The 15,788-nt window shown below is 30.0% G+C and overlaps 2 protein-coding genes across 4 annotated transcripts; one reads left to right on the forward strand and one right to left on the reverse strand.

The window, feature by feature from the left end:
- Positions 1-92: 92 nt before the first annotated feature.
- LOC114184716 (SOUL heme-binding family protein) lies at positions 93-5,907 on the forward strand. Of its 3 annotated transcripts, XR_014995239.1 has the most exons (10): positions 93-362; positions 456-542; positions 641-711; positions 1,403-1,504; positions 1,639-1,743; positions 2,479-2,614; positions 2,869-2,978; positions 3,073-3,169; positions 3,458-3,501; positions 5,622-5,907. XR_014995239.1 is itself a non-coding variant. In XM_028072036.2 (9 exons), the coding sequence occupies exons 1-8, from the start codon at positions 143-145 to the stop codon at positions 3,145-3,147; spliced, it is 906 nt and encodes a 301-aa protein (XP_027927837.1). In that variant the 5' UTR covers positions 93-142; the 3' UTR covers positions 3,148-3,169; positions 5,622-5,907. The 3 variants fall into 3 exon arrangements, 2 of the variants coding, with proteins under 2 accessions (XP_027927837.1, XP_027927831.1); XM_028072036.2 differs by lacking the exon at positions 3,458-3,501; XM_028072030.2 differs by lacking the exons at positions 3,458-3,501; positions 5,622-5,907 and having other exon boundaries at positions 3,073-3,247.
- Positions 5,908-8,699: 2,792 nt separating this feature from the next.
- On the reverse strand, positions 8,700-9,366 carry LOC114178452 (uncharacterized). Its single transcript, XM_028064374.2, has one exon. It carries the CDS (start codon positions 9,292-9,294, stop codon positions 8,824-8,826), a length of 471 nt encoding a protein of 156 aa, XP_027920175.1. The 5' UTR covers positions 9,295-9,366; the 3' UTR covers positions 8,700-8,823.
- Between the last annotated feature and the right edge of the window lie 6,422 nt (positions 9,367-15,788).

Here is a 15,788-nt window from a genome sequence, read left to right on the forward strand (position 1 = left end):
GAAGGTGTACACGTATAAATAGTCCGTGCCGCGAAAAATCATAACGACAACAAGTGGACCGAAATCGCAGAGAGCAACAGAAATTCAAAACGCAGAAGTAGAAGAAAGAAGAATCGTGAATCAGATTCGATTGAAAAAAAAAATGTTTCCTGTTTGCAACGTTTCTCCTCTTTCTCTGCAACCGGGCATGGTGATTCCGATTCCTGGAAAACCTACCGGACAGTCTTCGTTTCTCTCTGTCACGAACTCCGCGTCTTCCGGCGAGAGAATCAGCACGCGCCCAAGTACCATTTCGCCATTCGAATCTCGAATCTCACTCGTTTTCGCTCTCGCTTCTCAAGCCAACTCTCTCACCCAGCGACGTAAATGTTTTTCTCTATCCAACTTTGTGATTTCTCTCCTTCTCTTTCACTCTTGAATCTCCCTATAACTAATAACTAATTTTCGTGCCGCAGTTCTAGCTGACGTCGCTGCCGAGACTGCCAAATACTTGTTTCCGAAGAGATTCGAAAGCCGTAATCTCGAGGAGGCGTTGATGAGTGGTACTTAATTAATTTTCGACCTATAAAATGCAACTTGCTGTTATAGTGTTCTCTTTTCTTGCGTAATTAATTGTTTCGGTGTTGGAGCTTCGTTGCAGTTCCGGACCTTGAGACTGTCCAGTTCAAGGTTTTGAGCAGAAGGGACCAGTATGAGATTCGGGAAGTTGAGGTGTGTGTGCTAGCTCTCTTTTCTTTGAAATGAATTTTATACTTTAATTCATTTTTTTTTAATTCTACACATATGTGCTTTCTAATATTTAATGCTAGAGTAAATTATACTTATATTATCATCTATGAGATTTTGTGAAAATGTTTTTCAAACTGCCATTCGAGTTCAAACTCTCCTAACTTTTTTAACATTTGCAACTACCTCTGTTGTTGGATGGCAAGGCGTAATGTTTTTCAAACAAGGAAGAGGGTTAGTGTAATGTATAAGAAGTGTCCGTATAATGTTTTTCAAGCAATTAAAAGATGGTAGGGGTAAAAAAACACTAAAGTTTGTATAATTTCACGAAAATCTTAATAGATAATTAGGGTATTTACCTTAATGTTATGAATGCTTCTTGTTATCATTTCCAATATAATCTTTTTTTATACAATTTTTTTAAGCGTTGGACTTAGACAATTGTCAGCCAAATCTAATAAGTTATTCCATTTAGTGATGGAACATTAGAACGTATCGTGCTGTATCATGCTTCTGTATTTAAAAAGACTCTCCTCTCTTGATTTTCGTAGTTTTTAGAGGTTATATGTTGTTAATTAATTCCTTACTTTTCCATGCAACGCTAAGTGCGTTGCTGTCACTGACAAACCATCCGGTCTTGGGAATGTCTTGCTTGATCTGATGATTATCTTTGCAGCCTTACTTTGTGGCAGAGACAACAATGCCTGGGAAGAGGGGATTTGATTTCAATGGTGCTTCTCGGTCCTTTAATGTCTTAGCTGAGTACCTTTTCGGTAAGGTAGTTATATTTTAAAATTAATGACATTCATACATTTTAAAATTTTACTGTGTTGCATGATCACTACCTCTTTTTGTTTTCCTCTTTTGAGAGAAGAATGAAGTTATATATTTTTGCTGTTGTTTTCATGGTAGAATATAAAGAATGAGAAAATGGAGATGACTACACCTGTTTTCACTAGTGAGAATCAATCTGATGGGGTTAAAATGGATATGACAACTCCTGTGCTAACAACAAAGGTATTATGTTTATTTTATGGGTTTTGTGAAATATCTCATTTACAATCTTTATCTTTTTTTTTTTTTGTATGCATTGCCAGCAAGTTTAGCATAATTATATCGTTTCAGCAAACAACTGTAGCAACGTACCTTTACATAACTGTAGCAAACATTGTCAATAATGGCAGTGAAATAATTGCATCTAGCTTATTTTCATGGTCTGAACTTTTTATATACTATAATTCACAATTTAAAATCCATGTTTCTGTAATTCAGGTTCAATTGAAATAAATCTCATAGTGATTCAGTCATGTCTGAACTACCCTGGCATATTTTTTCAAGCTGATTTTTCGTAACTTTATCCAAATGCATAGTTAAAGGTGACGCCTGAAAATTCTATCAAATTCGTATGTTCTTTAACATATGGTCTAATTAATATGTAAAGTTTAAGTGTGTGAGATTGGATAAATTGATACTATTTTCTATCTTATCTCCCAATTAGATGGCGTTATAACATAACACTATTATTTTAACCATTTAGGTCATAGGTTCCTCTTTCGTTGTTTTTCCCTTTTGTTTCTATCTTATGATATAGCCTGTGTACTAGTGTCACTTTGCACTTAACTGTGTGGTTTTTGTGATATTATTTTCTGGAAGTTCTGTATTTAATACTCAATGCAGCTATTGGATTAGGAGTTATTTTTCAATATATATTTCTAATTTATGATGTTCTAATTTATCAATGTATTATCTTAGATTGAAGATCAAGACAAGTGGAGAATGTCTTTCGTCATGCCATCAAAGTATGGTGCTAACTTGCCACTGCCTAAAGATTCCTCTGTGACAATTAAAGAGGTGCCCAGAAAAATAGTTGCTGTAGTTTCCTTTTCAGGTGGGTTCTTGCCTTGGATATATTTCAGTAATTTCATTTCATTTCCCCCTGTTGTCTGTTATCTGGGTTTTATATGCGGAAACCCCATTACTAGTGTAAACATTTAACTACTGGACAATGTACAAATACAACACAATTGGTTTATTCCAAATTTTCAATCACATGTATATTTATTTCTGTGTATTTAAAATTTTGTTTAAATTTAATTTAAAGTGCTCGATCAAATAAATAATTTTCTTGCCTTTGAGAATCAGGTTTTGTGAATGATGAAGAAATTAAGCAGCGCGAACTGAAACTACGAGAAGCTTTAAAAAGTGATAGTCAGTTTAAGATTAAAGAAGGAACTTCAGTAGAAGTTGCACAGGTTAGAATCTTAATGCAGTATTGGGGTTAAAGGAAGGTTTACCCTTTGATCTTTTTCTTCTTCAAATGTAAATTGCTCTTTTATTTGCTTGCAGTATAATCCACCATTTACTCTTCCATTTCAACGCCGTAATGAGATTGCATTGGAGGTGGAATGGAATAATAAGTAGGAATAGTATTCATCAATTTGAGGTACTTCTGAATTTCCATCATTGATGCTGTAAGCTGTAAAGGTTGGCCTGTTCAATATCATGTATCGGATTGCAATGATAGATTTTTTGTACTCAATATTGATGCATGTCTTGCATTTTATACATATTCATACATACATACATACACACATATATAATATATATAAATATAATATTATAGTGGGAATTGTACAATCAATGATGGAGGATGTACCAATTAATGGATGTTTGAATCTAGCATTGTAAATGTCTGTTACATAATACGAAAATTACATTTGGATGTTTTCAGAGAAATTACTTATAAAATAGCAGGAAATAGAAGACCTGTCAATAGTAAGATTCCCCATCTTACTTTTTCTGTTATATATATGCATACACCTTTTTCTTCTATCTTTTTTTACTATACTTCTCTGGTGGTGTGAGACAGCAGAAGTTGTCTAATGATTTGACACCTTTGCTTTTCTCCCTTTCTTTCGCTATTGTGCTTGTAAACTTGTGTCAAACGGAGGTTTATTCTTCATTTGAAGCATTAATGTTCCTTGCTATGTGATGAAAACATAAAAAAGATAGCTCAATCAATCAATCATCCATTCAGTGTAGAGAAAGATTATATTCTGTCTGAAATGATCAAGAACTGTTCCGTATTTGATGCCAGACTGACACCTATCTTATCCCCAAATGGCTCCTAAATGCCTTTGCACACAAAATATTAGATCAATCAACGTAGGATTAAGCAGTTCATGATTTTATTGCTTCTTAAAATGTGTGCTTTGAATGCTGATGTCAGACAGTATTTGAACTAAATCAAAGACAGGTCCTAAAACAAATCAAACCCCACCCAATACTTGGCTATATATTTAGTAGGTGTATGTGTAACTCAACATTTCAATTTTCTGTTTTATCCTGGTTCTGTTCTGTTGATATTAAAACAGAGTGAAAATATGTAAGGTGTGCAATGACAAACTTTGTGTCCACTTTTTATATAATGATGGATCTGTTGGCGTTTATCCTTCAATATTCTAGATGTAGCTCTTTTCTACAGCTAAAAAATATCTGGATACCAATAGTTTATTATTATGTTAATGACTAAGAGGGAAGGAACCCACTAGGAGTTAGGCATAGTGCTAAGCAATCTTCGCTCCTAGTCCTAGGGGGAGTATAAAGGTTTGTGCCCCGAAGATGCAACTTCTGAAGAGGACTAACCTTATTGCTCCGTACCTGAAAGGACTAGTCTTACACTTCAAGGATGCGGGAAGGGAATACCTGTGAAACAAATAAATAACTAACAGGAAAAGAGTGTGAAAAACTGCATTATAAGGAATGGAATTTTACACAAGGCAACATGTTGGTACGCATGACAGTTGTGTGCTATAATTGAGATTTGAGACATCTAAATTTTGATGGTTTTAGTAGAGTCTTTTTAGTTTGTGGATATTATATAAAGATAAGATTTCTATTCCAATGTTGTTGCCTTTATGATGGCGGAATATAAGGTTAATGAAAACTTAAATAGAATGTTTGTGTAGTTTCCTGGATTTCATGATCTGTTCCTTATCTCAAGTGTCATATATCAGTCTGTGAGGATTGGATTGGATTGTTTATGTATGTAGTTAACATATATCACACACAGTAGCAATCATTGCTGGTTTTTGTTTTTGACAATAATACCTGTTCTAATAAAGAATTGATAATTTGTAACTTGAGAAGCCTACCAGGTTGCCATGGTTGTTATGTGGTAGATCTTACATTTTTTAAAATTTATTTAAATTCAAATAAAGTATAGTTTAAAAGGAACAGTTGAGGTTACATGCCCGCTGGTTCTACTAGTTTACTTGGACTTGAACATTTTGTCTTTTATCCTAACCCCTTTTCCCAAGTGAGTTGCCTTGTGTCAAAATTGATTGCTCATTAACCTTCCCGACCTTTTGATTTTCTCATCCTCTTTTTTATGATTTTTTATGCCTTGTCACTTCCAACTTCCTTTGTCTTTAGTGCATGACTCAAAAAACACTTTTTATTCCTCCTATGAGTTTTACTACCTTTTTAGGTATGTGACTATTCCTCCCATAAGTGTCTAATACGGTGGCTTTAACAAGATGGTGATTGCAATGGGATTTTAACAACTGCACTGCAAATAAAGTCTACGCACATGGTAACTTGAGTTGCCTACTAAGTCACACTAGTTGAATTTTCACAAAAGCAATTTAAAATGATAAATTTATTCTATCTTTTAGAACGTGATTCTGTGTCCTCACGTACTGATATCGAATCTAAACATTTCAAGCTGTTGCTGCAAAACAGTAGCAGAAAATTTTATCAATTGTATTGGTACAACGGTTATTGCCAAAACATGTCTCATGAAATGGCAATCTTCAGTGATTTGTGTTGTTTCTTAATAAGGAAATTTAATTAATATTGTATGGTTCTGTGATTAATTTCAAATAATCATGCAGATCTAAGTGGCAGAGATTAAATCTGAATTCAGCATAAAAAATAACATGGCTGAGGTTGAAATGAGAGGTTTACACTTTCAACGAATATAGACGTTTTATCAGAAGTTGACTCGTCTCATCAGATTATGTATGGAGTATGGAGTAGTGACAATAATGGGAAATTGATCCAATGCAATAACAACGAGAGCAGTAGAGCATCACCCTTGTAATCATATTTTCGCCATAAACTCCAGTGTGAATGGCAAACATAATCATATTTTCTCCATTATTTATTCTTTTCATGGAACTTGTATTTTGCATTTGAAATTTCCGTGTGAATGCACTCTTTACCTCGAAGGCTGGGTGATAATAATTAATAAAAAAATTTATCAGTGATTTCTAACGAATTCATCACCATACCATTTACAAGCATGCAGAAAACAACAAATATATATTATATTTTAGCTCATATTTACCAATATTTAACTTTCTCTACACATCTAACCACCCTTCCGCATCTTTTCTCATTTCTTGTTGTTGATCCGTTATTATTTTACTTTTTAATTTAAATTAAATCACTTTCGTCCGTTTACATAATTCAATTGATATAATTAAAATTGTAATAATTATAAATCTACATAATTATACTATATTACAATAACTACTCCAAGACACAAACATTTCATGTTATTTTATCTTTACAATTACCTCTCTTAATTTGTTTTAAAAATATTACGCCTGGCATCTATTTTACTTTACAGAACATCCTTAATTGTTTGAAAACATTATATTGTATCTATAAGGAGGTCATTATAAATGTTAAAAAAAAAGAGAGGTGAAGATGTGTGTATAATTTCACGAAACTTCGTCGTAGTTAGTACAATTTGTAATTATCAAATGTTCGTATATTATTAGGAAAGAGTGTGACCATATCTTGAGAGATACTCAAATGGCTAAATATAGATTAAGAGTTGATAAAGTTGATGAATACTTTTGTACCAAATACATAATCATAAAAAATAAATTACACAATAGAAAGGATACGGTAGAAGTAGAAAATACATGCAAAAATAAAATGATCCATAGTTAGTTGCAGATATTATTTTTCTTCGTGTAAATGGCCATTATCCTATATGTCTGTGTCTCTCTCCATCCGTAATTTTATAATTATTTTTTAATAATATTTTTTTATTTTAATAAATAATTATAATATCTAAAATTTATTATTATAAAAGATAAATATTCATGCTCACTTGAGTTTGTTGTTAACTTTCAACTTAAAAACTTGAACGATAAGAGATTATTCATCTCAATTTAAAGTTAGAGTAGTTCACAAGCCATATCCTAGTATTTGGACACAAGATTTTAAAAATTGAAAAAAAAATGTATGTATATATATATATATATATATATATATATATATATATATATATATATATATATATATATATATATTAAGTTTGAACTAATTTTATCAATTTTTTTTTCTAATTTGTGTTCGAATTAGCTTATTAGAATTTATTTGATTTTAAATTCTTATTTAGATAAAATATTTAAATCACAACAAAATATAAAAATAAATCATTCAGTCGCGTCCACAGCTATCTTCAACTAATAAAATGTGGTTATTATCTATAAAAAATTAGCCTCATCAACAGTATTTGAGAAAATTTTGACAAATATCAAGTCAGAAATATTTTTAATTTTGCATTAGTCGATATATAATCTCTACAATATTAAGCAACAAATAATTCATGTCAATAACAGTTAAAAATTATGACTTAAATAAGCTGAAAATATTGTTTTCAACATTTGATTAAGGACCTAGCTAGCATAAATCTAGAAATAATTCTCTCAGTGTTAGTAGAGAAAATCTAATGAACTTCGCTTTGAGACAAATATTTTTGTCAATGTTGGTGGACGTTAGTCGAAAACAACATCAATTTACATCAATTGAAAATAATAAATATTGATATTAATTGAAAAAATTATATTTAACATCAACTAAAAATCTTGTAGATATTCTAAAAAGCAATCCTATTTTTCATCAATTAAGAAATAACTAACTTATATCGGCAAAAAAAATAAAATTTTGAGAATGATGACTCAAAAATAACTACCATTCACTTAAACTTGAACTCGAGAGAAATGTTCATCAACAACCGTTTAACAATTATATTGAACTAATAATACTTCAAAGTAAATTGAAATGTCAACTTATTTATCAAAGTTGAATAAAAAAATATCCTTATCGAAATTGAATCGAGGAGATAATATGAAAAAAAAAATGGATTCAAGTGAAAAAAGATGTGAAAATTTTCAAAATTTGACTTAAAAAAAAACTGGAGATCTATAATTTTAAGTAATAAATTATCTTCCTAAATTTCAAAAACTTTAATTTGTTTTAAAATTTATATCAAAACCATATATTTTGTCATAAAGTATTTTAATTATTCATAAAAATACACCTTTTAAAAATTTCTCATCATAAGAGTCAAAATTAAAATAATCAAACCACTTATCTGTCATTCATTGGATCTTAGCATCTGAATTAAATCTCAAGCTTTTGCAGTACTTTACTGTCTCACAGTCACAGAGATAACGTGTCTCGTTTACTCCTTTAGATAACTCTAATTATATAATTATATAAGACATTGATACTATTTTTAACTCAAAATTTTAGGTAACGAATTTTTACTTTCTTATTTTTAATTAATGTGAAATTTAGACTTAAACTAACTTAACGGGTCTCTGTAGAGAAGGACCTAGACTCACACTGATCCCTAATATTTTCCGGCTATTTTTGCTGCATACAATTGTACGTAGTTAATCAGATTTAACTTAAGGTGAAAGATGGTCAATTAGATTTTGTGAAAGAAACCAGTTATCAATAGAGTTCACATAAATATCACTGATTCTCCAAAATTAACTAATCTTCGTGAACCCTTATCTGTTTCTTCATTCATCATATATTTTTCCATTAATCCCTCTGTAAACAGATTTTTACTATGAACCCTTATGCTTCCTGCACACTTTCTCAGTGTTCTGAATTACTTGCGATCGTTTTTGGTTTGATATGTAACCTTGAGAAAAAGATAATGAAGTCTAAGTCTCTTCTTTCTTTTCTCATCTAATGTGTGTTACACTGTATAAGGCAAGCCAGAAAAAAAAAAAAGAAGGGAAAATTGAAGCATGAAACTGTATTGGAACTTGGAATACATTGCTACTTTACTTCAGGTATGCTTTCCAACACCGGTTTCCACCCTTGCGAAACATCATCGTTCTTCTGAGACAAATCTTCACCCTTATTCTCATGAACCAGAGACAACATCTTGGTGACAGAAAACCCTTCATTCTGCAGCATATTCTGCAGTTCTTGCTTACTAATAACAAGCTTAATCCTAACCACGTTATTACTTTTCTCTACATCTTCAACTTCTGGCTCCGCGAACCTCACCTTCTTGTTGCTTTTTGGTGATGGTGGTGGAAGAGCCACAAGGTGGTATAACTGTCCTCTCACCAACTTTCTCTGTGGCTCAAGATACCGCACCACTGTGAGAGATTCGGACACTGCATGCCCAGAAAAGTGTAGCAGAACCTCTTCCACTTTGATGGGTGTTTTGTATTCCAGAATTTTTCCGTCTGCTTTCATGATTTTCACAACCTTGTCTTGCAGCGCTAAGCAATTTCCCATGGCTTTTGTGTAGTGGTTTTCTTTGTCAGCGAAGATGGTGGAGATTGGTTTTGTGAATGCGAGAGAAGGAGCTGCGAAAGGTGCAATATTTAAAGCAATGGTTTCTGGAAAATAGCCTCGTGTTGTAGCATGTATTACGAGAATACCTTGTGCTCTTTTTCCTTTTTGTCTTCTTTGGAAGTTGCATTATCGGATATATAGCGTGTGGATTAATTAATAGGAAAATATTTTAATTTTCTTTTCTATTTAATTCATCGTCCAATTTGTATCTATCTAGTCCCAGATATTCAGAGTTAATATTGAGATGCTTGGAGCAAGTAGCAGAGCTTCAATTAGTGATGTTGATAATTAAAGAGGGTATACTTGTTTTATATATTTATTCACATGAAAGAATAGTTTGTAGAAAGAAAAAGAAATTCTGACGATAAAAAAGTTGTTTCTCTTGTTAATTTTTTATTTATAATTATCTTTATAAATTAATTTTAGGTGTTTCTAAATAATTTATTAATATAAATTAATTTTAGAAATTAATTTTGAGTATACTCAAAGTAAATTAAAGATGCACGTAATTTTATATAATGAAAAAGACTAAATTATGATTAACAACACAATGATTAAATTGAGATTTTTCATAAAATATTTGTAATAATAATATATGGTTATGTCACACGGTCTCTCGCATGTTACAAGATTCTTAAATTTCACTTGACATGTGAAAATTTAAAAAAATAAATTGAAAAAAAAAGCACATATATTAAAAAAAATGACTAACAAAATATGAAAATATAATTAAGATTTTCGAACAAATAAAATGATTATTAAAACATTTTAACTTTAAATATATCTATTTAATTATATTATTGTGATTATCCAAAATAATCGGTCAATATTTTGGAACAAAATATATAACTAAGGATTTTTTTTTTATCTAAACAGCAGGGATGAAGCTATTAGATTTTAATGATATATCGAATGAAAATAATATGTTCTTAATTTTTATTTAAATGTCCAAAAACAAATTATAAATACAAGATATCATAAAAGACTGTACTTAGTTCTTTTTCATTGTTTTATATACATCATATACATTATTTTATAATCTCTTCTCAACTCGATACTAAAAAAAGGTTTAGTGTTTGTTTTCAGTATAAATTCAATTGAATGATGTATTCATCTTAAAATCAGTTTATTAAAAACTAAAAATTGCGATGGAGGAGGGGAGACTTTTTTAGGGATGACAATTCGGGACAAACTATAAGTTTGCACAAAAATACGCGAGATAGGTTGAGAAGTTGAATTTGTTGGCCTGCGATGGCCCATCCCGTAATCCATGCAGGCTAAAGGCGAGACGGGACGGGCTGACCCACTTATAAAGTTATATGTTATCATTTTTTCAATTCTTACATCATTCACCACGTTGTTTTAAGTTTCTATTATTTTTATTATTATTATTATGTTTATGTATAATCATTGTATATAAAATAATGATTTTAGTTTTTGAATATGGAATATCTTTTGATGCATTTTTAGGTACATATCTTCTAAGGTGACATGTTTCTATTGTACTTTAGCTATAATCTGGGTTGTTATTTTTCTTGTCTTTGATTAGATAAACTAATTGAAATTATTTCGATAGAAAATGAATATCAATTATTATAAAAAAAAAAAAAATTATGTTGCTCAATACAAAAGAAATTATTTCGCTCTCACAAATACAGAACAACTCATAAACTCGCAAACCAATCTAAAAAAATGGAACAAACTAAAAAAATGAACCTAATATTAAATTGCACGACGAGCCGACCCAATCCACACTTTATATACCAAAACGTAGGGCGAGGGGTTTTACCATCTCTAGATTTTCCTACATAATGGGTAGAAGGTATAATTCTCTTGTGTTGCAACATTTGTTTGGAAAAAATAAAAAGAAGTGGAGTTTGGGCGGTCGAATGTGCACTTGAGCATGTTGGATGGAAGTGGGGTCCTTAAAAGCTGAAGTGGTTGACCACTTGTGCACTATGGATTTAGTTGTGTTGACTAAATCTGTGCCACACAGACTATTTCCTCCTATACCATCTCTACGTTACATCAAATCAAGACATGCTCATCAAAGTCGGCAACACTGTTGAAACTTTACAACATGTTTTAAACTTTCCTCCTTTGTCTTTTGCCAAAATAATTATGAAAATGTTGTTCATTTTCCCCAAGAGATCACCATATATATTGGGACGACAAAAAGACGACAACAAACAACAACGTAGTTGCTTATGTCAACCAACCACCAAATTTATGTGCAAAGAATAAAACCATGGAGCTAACTTTGTTATGTCGAACTTGTTAAATAAAACTAGATGCATTTCACAAATGCTGGATTAAATAGTGCTAAGAAGTAACATTCAATTTCAGTTATTTTTATCCAGTTTGGTGATGAATGATTTAAAGAAATAATTTTCTTTTTCAAAATTTTATATCAATTAGAGATAGGATAACTTCGTAGTATATATAAGTTTATATAAATTTCACTTTACAAATCGATTTGACAGAATTAAGTTGAATTTAAAGTTTATTTTTTAACATGGTATCAGATCTATGAGTTAAAATCTATTTTAGTAAGATTTGTTATTTTTTAGATCTATTATATCACTCGTTATTAAGAGATTTGTTGTCAATTTTGTAAGATTGAATCATACTTAAAATTTATTTCTTAACCTTATTAATTTATAATACTTGAATTATAAGTTTAAGAAAAATCCGCTTACTTATAAGTTGAAATAACGAGTATTGACATCGTAAAATTATCATTATGGTGTTAATAAAATAATATTGCATCTTGTAAGAAGCTTGAATGATCTTACCTTAATATAGTTGAGTCATCCTATAGTATATATTAGGAGAACTTAAAGCTAAGAACGACCACAAAAATTACAAATTTCTTGTTCGAGCTAGCAAAGTTCATTCAAATTCAAACATCAATCAAGGTTATGATTGTTCTGTTTCAGCATTGAATCGATGCTCGTTTCAAAAATGAAATCGAAATAAAGACTATATTTATATACCCTATTTATCCTATTCTTGTGATAACAGTTTCTATTGCTTTGTGGTGTATATTCTTATAATGCACGTTTAAAAATAGCAACACCTTCTTCCTATAGAAATGTTGCTTTTAAGTTTTGATTTGCTATTGTTTGGAAACATTTGGTACAGGAATCTAACACCACTTTGGGTTCATACACCAACGTCGTTATCTCCATCCATATTACATCGTCCTACATATTCCTCTTCCTATTCGTTATCATCAACATGCTTTGGTTTGGTCTTGTGTCATTTTAGCTCGGTGGTGGTCCAACTCACAAAATTTTCCCATGCTTCAACAAGATGTGGTTCCTATAATTTGATAGGTAGTTCATAATCACTACGAAATTTAGATACATCTCTTAAATGGTTTTTGTGTTTAATATGTATCTGACTTCGATATTGTTGCAGATGACATCAATTGTCTCGTAACAGAAGTAAAGTGGGTCAGGTCAAAATCGAATGGTGACATTTGGATGGTTACACTTGAATAAAAAGAGTTGCGCTTTGACTAATGGTTATAGTTTTTGACTTAGTGGTAAGCACTTGATCCTAACAATTGATATCACAGCCAATGTCACAAGTTTTAACATCTATAAGTTTTAACTTAGTGGTAAACACTCATCCTAACAATTGATATTAGAGCCAAGATCATGAGTTCGATTTATGGTGAATAATTTGTTGCAGTACCTCGTACCATCGATATCGTTTTTTATCAGCATATGCTACATAGATTATTATTATTATTATTTTATCATCTCAACCAAATTTTAACTTGGTAAAAAAATTCATTATTTTTGTACAATTCTAATACTCAATTGCACATTTTATGATCTTAAGAGAAATGTTAATATTTTTTGTGAGAGTGTTTTGGAAAAAAGTTAATGAAAGGACTTAAGATATATAGAAAGCAAAAGTATGGTAAAGTAATGGAGATTAGTGGAGTGTGATGTTGTGAAGACGCATGGTTTAGAATAATGAAACTTCTGGAGGGTGTTGTGATAGTGGAGGTAGGAAGTAGGACTATTCAAATGAAAAATCTATGGGATATTAGAATTGCATAACAGAGAAAAGAAAGTGGCTTTCTTACAACCTACTTTAACATCATTAGTACCATTCATTCATATTTTTCTGCTCTTCTTAGACAACCACCTTCCTTAAACTAACATTTAAGGATTCATAACTTTAGCCTTTGGTGGAGTGGAATAAAAAAAAGAAGAAACAAGAGGAAAAAGAGGAAAAGAAGAGAAAAATATGAAGATATAAAAAAAAGAAAAATATATTTTAATAACTCTTATCACTTAAGGTAACATGATTTAAGTAGTTTTGAAATATAGAGAAATAAAAGAATTAAAAGTCATTTAAAATATATCATCTTAGATTGTGAGAGAAAATTATCAAAATTTAGTTATCATCAATTATTTTTTTTGTCTGATTAGATCAACTTAGTTTGAATGGATGACATAAAATATATAAAACATTTTATTTCATTTATAAAACATTGAAGTTATTAAATATTCAAATTTAATATTTTAACAAACATCGGTGCCTTTTATCAAGTAAATGGTATCATGAGATATATAATACATTTATGTACATTATGTGATCGAAATCATCTTAATAATCTTATAGATTTAATTACTCAAGTCGATCGAGTACATATCAATCACACAAGTATTCCATTATAGATTATAAACAAGTAATTAATCTTTAATATAGAGTTACAAGAAGATTATGCACTTAACAAAGTTCATCTAATATAAATAAATATTTCAATATATGTATCATTTAATTATTATATACACTTATTATTTCACTAATAATTCATCTAATTTGAATGGCGTGTATTGAGAAGAACACTTCTCATAGTCTACCGTTAAAGTATTCAAATTGATCCTTGCAAGAATAATTTATAATCTATATATTTAAATTGTTCTCTTTTTTTGGCATTTTTTTTTGTCTATAATAGATCTGCCAAAAAAAAAAAACTTTCTATTCCTCATTTCATGCTAGTTTGTGAAAAACGAAATCCTTTTGCCAGATTTCACATAAATAATTTTCCCTTTCTATTTTTTTCTTTCAAACAAAATGTTACAATTTAATTTTCTCTTTTATTCCATTTTTTTTTCTAAAGAAGCACAACACAAATAAGGATACAAATAATAAATTTCTTTATCTAATAAACTTGCCTAACCAAACAAATATATTATCCTGATCCAACATTTTATTATTTTAACACATTTATCATGAAAAATTACTAAGATAAATATAGGCTATAATATACAAATCATATATTTTTTTAAAAACTATTGGTTATATTTTTAATCCCCATCTCACAATCTTATAAACATTGCTTAAAAAAGAAATGAAAAGTAAAAAGAAAGCTTTACAAAGTTAACGAAGATGAAAATTACTGGAATTCACAGAAATTGAAGCTAAAAGAAATATATTTTTTATTTACTGAGTTCTAATAAAACTTATTACTTTAAATACTTAAAATAAAAATTTAAAGACTGGTCGTATTAACATTTTTATGCTGAGTTGCAAAATGTTTTATACCATATTCCAATTTATTTGTGAATGATTTAAGCATGTGTGAAAAGAATCCATATATATGGATAATACTGGACCCTTTTACATGTGAAAAATTCTGACAGAATGAGATTTCTACTCAATTGCTTGGTTACAAAGATGTGTGAAACGTTCATTATTCGACCATTGAAATTTTCCAAAAATATCTTATATGCTTTTTCCTTTTTTAGGAAAAAAAAAATCTGTTTTTGTTGATTAAATGAAGTGTAAAGTGAAAGATGCTTTGATGTCAAGCAAATTAACCAAGATATTTATGTTTGTGATGGAAAATGATGAATATCATTTCTGATATTGTGGTAAACTTGGCAAACTTTCACTGGTTTTTGCTTCATATATGCTGCACCACTTCAACCATTAAGGATATATATATGAATCTATCTTTTTTGGAAATAATATTTTGTAGCCATATATGTCACACACAAAAAAAAAATATCTTGTAGATATTTCCAAAAAAAAATATACTTATAGTTGTGATGAAAATTAGGTTTGAAGATGGTGCAACCTGTTACGTAAGGCTGATGCATGCAATTTATTTTGTTTTTTATCTTATGGGTGCCCCACTTTAGTTATCTTTAGAATGATTGTGGATTTATTGTAGTTGATGGCTAGAGTAGAAAATTATTATTAGAATAATGGTAGTACTGCATCTTTTTGGAAAAAAAAATATAAATTAAATTATGATATATTTGTGCATCATGATGGTAGCAAGCAGTAAGAATTTAAAAGTGAATAAACCCAAGCAACTTGTGTTGAGTTGGACCATTTCGTGAATGTTTTACACATTTAATAATTTAGTATTTTTTTTGTGTAATAGTTTTATTATTAGGTTC

This window comes from Vigna unguiculata, chromosome 1 (assembly GCF_037176805.1).
Source record: "Vigna unguiculata cultivar grain cowpea cultivar isolate G323 ecotype 2 chromosome 1, ASM3717680v1, whole genome shotgun sequence".
Classification (NCBI taxonomy): Eukaryota; Viridiplantae; Streptophyta; class Magnoliopsida; order Fabales; family Fabaceae; genus Vigna; species Vigna unguiculata.